Source organism: Prenolepis imparis, unplaced genomic scaffold (genome assembly GCF_030444845.1).
Source record: "Prenolepis imparis isolate NDT839.2.m4 unplaced genomic scaffold, iyPreImpa1.0 SCAF_1, whole genome shotgun sequence".
Classification (NCBI taxonomy): Eukaryota; Metazoa; Arthropoda; class Insecta; order Hymenoptera; family Formicidae; genus Prenolepis; species Prenolepis imparis.
The window spans coordinates 20608232-20615727 of record NW_028141159.1 but is presented as its reverse complement, the minus strand read 5'-3'; the positions used below and the strand labels follow the sequence as shown (position 1 = coordinate 20615727).

At 30.2% G+C, this 7496-nt stretch overlaps 2 protein-coding genes across 3 annotated transcripts; both read left to right on the top strand.

Moving 5' to 3' along the window:
* The first annotated feature begins 612 nt into the window (after window positions 1-612).
* On the top strand, window positions 613-4898 carry LOC145935670 (major facilitator superfamily domain-containing protein 6). Of its 2 annotated transcripts, XM_083037191.1 has the most exons (11): window positions 634-1222; window positions 1342-1554; window positions 1622-1767; window positions 2180-2481; window positions 2668-3004; window positions 3163-3353; window positions 3491-3627; window positions 3743-3858; window positions 3984-4229; window positions 4359-4505; window positions 4603-4898. In XM_083037191.1, exons 3-11 carry the CDS (start codon window positions 1710-1712, stop codon window positions 4671-4673), a joined length of 1605 nt encoding a protein of 534 aa, XP_082893317.1. In that variant the 5' UTR covers window positions 634-1222; window positions 1342-1554; window positions 1622-1709; the 3' UTR covers window positions 4674-4898. The 2 variants fall into 2 exon arrangements, with proteins under 2 accessions (XP_082893325.1, XP_082893317.1); XM_083037199.1 differs by lacking the exon at window positions 1342-1554 and having other exon boundaries at window positions 613-718.
* Window positions 4899-5069: 171 nt separating this feature from the next.
* LOC145935696 (F-box/WD repeat-containing protein 4) lies at window positions 5070-7493 on the top strand. The gene is made up of 7 exons (XM_083037234.1): window positions 5070-5431; window positions 5785-6081; window positions 6158-6302; window positions 6368-6555; window positions 6669-6797; window positions 6886-7033; window positions 7115-7493. Exons 1-7 carry the CDS (start codon window positions 5232-5234, stop codon window positions 7304-7306), a joined length of 1299 nt encoding a protein of 432 aa, XP_082893360.1. The 5' UTR covers window positions 5070-5231; the 3' UTR covers window positions 7307-7493.
* The last annotated feature ends 3 nt before the right edge of the window (window positions 7494-7496 follow it).

Below are 7496 nucleotides of genomic sequence, written 5' to 3'. Positions count from 1 at the left end.
TATAATTAGGAGGATACAATCATACGTTCTTATACGATAATATATAGATATTATGCATTAAAGAGTTAAAGAGTTAGAGCACCAAGAAACTTCTCTATTCAGAATATATTCGTCTTATACCAAGAACATTAATTATTATCCAAGCGTTTCTCGGCGCTAATTATCGCAAAGATAAGAATAAAAATATCCAAGAGGGGAAATTCCTACCTTGCAAAAACGATCCGAACGCATATGAAGAATCATCAAAGATCTTCGAATGAATAAGATCCAAGATAGTAATATATAAATGCAATACGATATCATCTCCTTATGAAAAAATTATATTATCGATTAAACTGCTGTCGATAATAGATGATAGATTTTTCCGGTAATATTACTGTAATAATCAATGCAATATAATTATATAATGATAATTTGATAACATATGATAATTATATAATATATAGCAGTGTTAGATTAAAATTTTAATTACATGACTCGATATTGTGCAAGATAATTTATAATTGTTATTTTTATCGATGAGATAACTTTGTGTCGTTATCGCTTTCTCGAAGATAATGATACTGCATCAGCTGTCAACTGATACAAGGTATATCCTATTTTAGTCACGAGCAAGCGTCTTCAGGCTCAGCTTATTTTATCAGTGAATCAAAAATGTGTCAAACAGTTTATTATTCAAGTGCACTGTTTTTATCGGAATAAAACAATAATATTTTATGTAACGATCGCTATATTTTTTAATATTTACTTGGTAAAATCTCGAAATTGAATTTTGCATTGCCGCCAAATATATAATTACGTAATCTCTTGTTCTCATAGAAGCAATTGGAATAATTTTGCATACAATGCATCCAGTATTCAGACGCGAGAGATATGTCGATTAAAAAAGTGTTTGCCTAATCAAAATTGTGACATTTACAATTTATATATTATTGAAGCAAATATAAGAAAATCTATTTATTTGAGAAACTGCACTTTCTGCTCTTTTCTTTTATCTGAAGGACGCGCATATGTATTATCTTTACGTGCAGAAAGTGCGAGAAGTGCAGTTCGGATAGTGACAGATATATAAAGTCGTATGTATTTCCGATCACAATGCACACATACTCTCCGACATAATAGCTCGGTATCATTTGACAGCATGCGACTCATCAAGCGATTAAGAGGCATAAAAAATCGGGCACAAACTTCTCGCGCTGAATATGTGCAGGCAGTAAACACGGTGAATTTATCGAATGACAGATCCAACTCTCTTCAACTGGAGGCTAATATTTGAGTGACGATCTCGCAAGAGGTTAACGACGAACGAACGTGTGCTTATAAAGTATTTTTTTCGAATAGAAACGTTGCATCGTGCGTAAAACGCGTGTGTCGATGTTGTGACAACAAACAGCTGATCGCAATCAGGCGCCATTTTGAATGAAGCGTTTGAAGTTTGCAGAAAATTGAAATTCGATATACTGTGAATCGAGACGATATAAATGGCGACAATTCAAATTCAAATGCATACGTGATATATATGAAATATATAATTTTCACGGAAATGCCAAATACGTTTGTAATATTTTCTTATCATATGTAATATATTTATAGAAAATTTTACATGAGATTATTTTTACAGGTAATGTTTATTTTGATGTAATTTGAATTTCGCATTCAACATTGCCAGATTGTAATTAGGCACATCAGTATCTTCTTATCCGAATATCATGAAAATCAATTATAAGCAATTGCCTGTAAAGGCGCATTATTTCTTTTTTATGGCAGGTAAATAATTATTTTAAAATATATAATATATATTTCAAATATATCTTAAATATACCTATATAATATATATATTTGGCTTATATACTAAAAATTCTTATTTAATTTGAAAAACCTCTTGTATTCTTCACATAATACAAAATATAAAAAGAGACACATTTATAATTTGAATAATAAATTATATAAATATATAATATAAATTTAATATATAAGGGAGATCTTTAAAATACACCTTATATAAATTAACTTATATAGAAAATATATATACTATATATATTTAAGATATATATTATTTGTGCATATTATAACAATCTTTAAAATATTGAAAATTAATTATTAATAGTTTAATCAATTATTATTAATTATCTATATATATATTGCAAGAAGATAATAATAATAATTTTTCTTATTTTAGCTATGGGCCCTATTTTACCATTTCTTCCAGTTTATGGCAAACAACTGGGTGTTTCACCATTAATTATGGGTAGCATAACTGCGATTTTACCTCTGCTATTTCTGATCGCAAAACCAGCATTCGGTTTTGTCGTAGACTATTTTCGAGCCTGGAGAAAATTAATATTTATAGCATTGCTGGCTATAACGAGTGGCTGTTACATTTTGATGTACTTTCTACCAATATTGCCGGGTCCGATGCTACCAGATCATCAGTTTCAAAACATCTCGTGCGCATCCTTGCCGTCGTGCGATATAGATTATGTAAGTTTTAATTTTTTATAATATATTTTTTTGTTAATAACACAATAATAGTAAAATTCCTATTATGAAATATCACTTGTTAAAAAAATTTTACTTACATGAATTTATAAATTTATTTTTATACATCTAAACATATTTCAGACATTTTTAACTACGTTTTAAAGTATTATTTCTTGTTTATTTAAGCATACTTCAGCAATCGTATCGTGTAATGGTACAAAAGATACTACGTGTCATTGGATATGCAAGGATACAAATTTTTCCACGCGACTATCTTTTTATGCAATTAGAGGAGAAGCATTCATCTCACCGGATACTACATGTCTATTAAATATCAACGAACCGTCATCGTGCCAACGAAATACATCAAATAATTGCAATGTTACCTGTGATAATTTCGAGGATACTCATTGTCTATATACTTCCATTACTTTCTGGGGATTTGTCCTCTTAATGTCTCTTGGCAATATCGGTTTTAATGTTGCCAATTGCATAAGCGATGCAATTTGCTTTGATATACTGGGTAAGTGTTTTTGTAGTATATTTTAAGTCCAAATATAAAGATATTATCTGCATGTAATTTGCAATAATTTTGTAATAATTAGTTTTGCAATTCTATACATTTAATATATCACAAAAAAGGAGACATATTTTTCTCATTAAATTTATATGCGCTCTCAGGTGAAGGTGGACAAATGGGATACGGTAGGCAACGAGTATGGGGTACAATCGGTTTTGGTGTCACAGCATTTCTAGCCGGCTACACGGTAGACTTGTGGTCGCAAGGAGATATCTATAAGACTTATACGCCAGCGTTTCTTCTTGTGCTTGCATTTACTTGTGCCGATTTAATCTGCTGCAGAAAACTGGAGGTAATTATTATTATTCTATAGGCATTATGAATTAAGAGAATAAATAGAAAAAAAGAAACAATAAAGAACAAAAAAGAGAGAAAGAGAATTTCATACATATATTAAATTTCATGTCTCATTATATGTTTTTGTTACAGCTGCCACTCATGTCAAGTTCGACAAGTATATTGAAGGATGTATGTGCGCTTTTGAAATTGAAACCTATCGTTATATTTTTGTGTTTTGCTACCCTCGCTGGTATTCTTGATAGCTTCATGATTTACTTTTTATTTTGGTAAATTTTTATTTCTATCAATTTGTTTCATTACATTTTCACGTCTTTTTGCTGTTATTTAATAGAAATATAAATAGAATTATAATTATATTATTTTGTTTCTTTTTACTTCTAGGTATTTAGAAGATCTTGCAATGGCAACTGGTTATATGGGTGAAATTAAATTAATAGAGGGTTTAACAGTAGCCGCAGAAACTCTTGGTGGCGAGATAATATTCTTTTCATTATCTGGTAATGTAAAAAATTTTTGTATTTTTGTATTATAATGTTTGTACGCTACGTAAATGACAATTGTATAATTGAATTGTACATATTTTACGCTCATAAATATAATATGAAATTTCTTCTTTCCTCAGGTAAAATATTGAAGAAATTTGGATATGGTTACACCTTTACATTCTGCTTTGTATGCTACGCATTGCGTCTAGGATTAATATCTCTTGTGCCAACGCCATGGTGGGTGCTTCCAGTGGAATTTTTCATGCAGGGACCAACATACGCGCTCTGCTACACGACAATAGTAGCGTACGCGAGTGCAGTTTCACCACCCGGTACGTCAGCTACTGTTCAAGGAATTGTGGCAGGAATGGACGACGGTTTTGGTAAGAATTTGTTGTACTCATTGTCAGTTATACATCGAGAATTGTTTTATAACATAAATTTTTTTTCAATAATATGGATTTATATTTTCGCAGTTTTAATAATTCTTGAAATATTTTATATTTTTTCAGGGTTTGCGGTTGGTAGTTTAATAGGAGGTATCTTGTACAAGAAAGTCGGTGGTGCAATCACTCTAAGAATATTTTCAGTGCTCGCAGCATTTTCCGCATTAATGTATCTCATTCTTCACAATCTGTACTTAAAACATAAAACACCAGGTAAAGATATGATTCATAAGTAATTTTTAAATCGCCAAAATGTGTTCAAAATATTGCGAAAAAAGTGACAGAGAAAGACTCTTATCTTTTATTACAGACACACGAAATAATGTTGAATGGAGAAAGCCTGATGATGCACATAGACATTGTGATGTAGCAGAAACGTAATCCTTTATACAATTTTTTGTTTAAATAATTTTATAAATATAAAAAAAATAAGAAAAACATTTATTTTCTTACATAATATATATTATCTTAAGATAACGTTTATTCTTCAAATTTATTTCTACATATCTTAAGTTAAGATACTTAACGCAGGAGATATTAGGATTATTAAAATGTGAAAGTAATCTTACAAAATTAATTATGTAATAAATTTTATTTTTTACTTAATTAGTGACTATCAATAATTATACGCAGCTTGAGCATTGATTTTTAAGTAGTTTAAAAGAAAAATATCTACTATTATCCATATGTGCCTCTTGAAGCACGTGTGTGATTCCCCCCCCCCCCTCTTTTATTATGGCATGACGTAAACGTATCATGTGATAGCGCAAAAGATACAGTTCACGATGTGTAGGTTAGACGCGTAGTGAAACTTGATATATATTGGAGATATTAAAAAAAAAAGGAAAAAAAACGTAGCACGAAATAATTAAACCGTGACACTTCGTCTCAATATGGGTGCAATAAAAAAACAAAGAGAAAGAAACGCGTAATATAAAAATGACAGATACTTTGTATTTGCATACTTTGCCGTATGAAGTGTTGCTACTAATTTTCGATTATTGTAATGGTTACGATCTTCTGCGGCTCAGCAATGTGTGCAAACGATTTTACGATATTGTATGCTCGAATACGGTCTGGATTAAAAAGATCAGAGGATTTCTTGTCACGAATCAAATGTCAGAAAGATTTCGTAAAAGGTGCGTTGTATAGGTTATTTACGTGCATTTAATATTTTTTTTATTTAAATCGAAACTTAAATAAAAAAACTTTTTCTGTTAGAATTTATGAATTTAAGCGAAGCAAACTCAACTTGTAAATAACATTCTTTAATAAAAATAAAATCAATTCTTCAAATTTAACATTTATTTACATATTCTCTTTTGTTGTTGTTTTTGACAACACTGATATTATAAGCTCTTTTTTTTACGTATTTAATTTGATATTAAATGAATATAAGATGCACTTTAGTATTTACAATCTGAAAGATTATAAATCTTTGCAACAATTCTATATAAGGATCTTAAAGAATATATATTTTTTTATTTCTCAGATGTAATCCAGTATTATCATCCCCACGCACTATGTTGCGCATATCTAACAATTGGCAATATGGAAGATATAAGTGGAAAAATATAAAACCGTGTAGAACGAATGTGATGCCATGGCTGCAAATGACAAGTAATACTCTCTGGTGGAGTGGTGGTTATCAGCTTTGTGGATTTAAACGTAGTTCAAACTATTTTAAAAAGAAACACAACGATCATGATAATTGTTTTTATCAAAATATGTGCGGAACAGATATTTCCAAATTTGTTCTTTATAAAAATTCCCTTATAAGTGGCCATAGGTGCGTATTCAGTTACAAATACTATTCAAACTTTATCCTTTTCCACAATAAACTTCTTTGCAAAAACTCTTCATAGCAATGGTGATATACAATATTGGCGAGATATATCACACGGTTATCCCAGTAGTGTAAAGAAACTGTATACTCATGCTTGCGACATTAACGGTATAGATGCAACGTCGCAAAATATTATATCAGGTTCGAATGATGGTATGATAAAGGTGAGATATGATTTGTCTGTAATGCAATGATAATTTATGATTTAATTATTTGTTTCTGTGTTTAGATATATAAACATGTAGATATTGAAGAAAGTAATTTTGACAAAAGTGAGATCAGCATAGATTTCATGGATAAAATAGATAGAGTGCGGTCACTCGCGATTGATCCCACAGGAACGCAATTCGCTGTCGGATCGTCTGGAACCTCCGTCATCCCACCACTTCATTTAATCAATATTGAAACACTTACACGGTAATATTGCAAATTAATATTGCAAATTAATTGATCGTGTTAAGAGATGTATGATTGGATATGATTTTGATGTGTAGCAAACAATTTGCAACAAGCTAATAGAGAGATTTCAGTTACACGATGTTCGATGAAATACGGTATCCATGGAAATACGGTGCTGGAATATTAGACATGGTGTGGGATAATCCACAGACTTTACTTACCTGTGGCTATGATACATGTGTTCGAAAATGGGATTTGAGGTAATATATATATCCCAACTTTACTCGATCATTCACCTTAATTATATTCACAGTGAGATAATCTGGATGTCAACAATTATGATTTCAGAATCGAGAAATGCGTTGCCTCATGGGCGGATCCAAATGATGCAACAATATATTGTATTTCATCCGATTATCAATACAGTATAGTTACAGGAACACAGAATAATGGTGCGGCTGTTCTATGGGATCAGAGGAAGTGTAATTTCGTTCAGGTTCTTATTCGTTTTAAACTGAAATTATTACGCATTTTGTATTTTATATATTGTCATTACAAATTTCTTCAAAATTTTTAGGTATATTTTATAAGTTTGCAAATAAATCACAGCAGTCCGATTTACTCTCTACAATTTGATAGCAATTATTTGTATTGTGCTCTGGACCGATGTTTAGCCCGATTGAATTTCTCACACCAGTCATGCCAAAAGAATGATTTCAAACAATACTATTTACAAATGAATAATAATACTTATCGATTATTATTGTAACTGTTTGATTACATACTATTTATAATCCGATATGTGAAAGATACAAAAGATTATTTTCCTCTCTATTTCTTGAGAAATTAGTGTGTATTATATATCTCATAAAAAATTATACAAAAAAAGAAGTGATATTATTTCTAATATAAAGTTTTGAGTAAAATTCTGATATAAAATGTGATGATACATTTTATAT

Coding starts and splice junctions, on each gene's coding strand:
- LOC145935670 (XM_083037199.1), top strand. CDS start 1,710: ATGAAAATCAATTATAAGCAATTGCCTGTAAAGGCGCATTATTTCTTT. Junction 3,005..3,162: donor AATTTGCTTTGATATACTGG/GTAAGTGTTTTT, acceptor ATGCGCTCTCAG/GTGAAGGTGGACAAATGGGA. Junction 4,230..4,358: donor AGGAATGGACGACGGTTTTG/GTAAGAATTTGT, acceptor ATATTTTTTCAG/GGTTTGCGGTTGGTAGTTTA.
- LOC145935696 (XM_083037234.1), top strand. CDS start 5,232: ATGACAGATACTTTGTATTTGCATACTTTGCCGTATGAAGTGTTGCTA. Junction 5,432..5,784: donor TCAGAAAGATTTCGTAAAAG/GTGCGTTGTATA, acceptor TTTATTTCTCAG/ATGTAATCCAGTATTATCAT. Junction 7,034..7,114: donor GGAAGTGTAATTTCGTTCAG/GTTCTTATTCGT, acceptor CAAAATTTTTAG/GTATATTTTATAAGTTTGCA.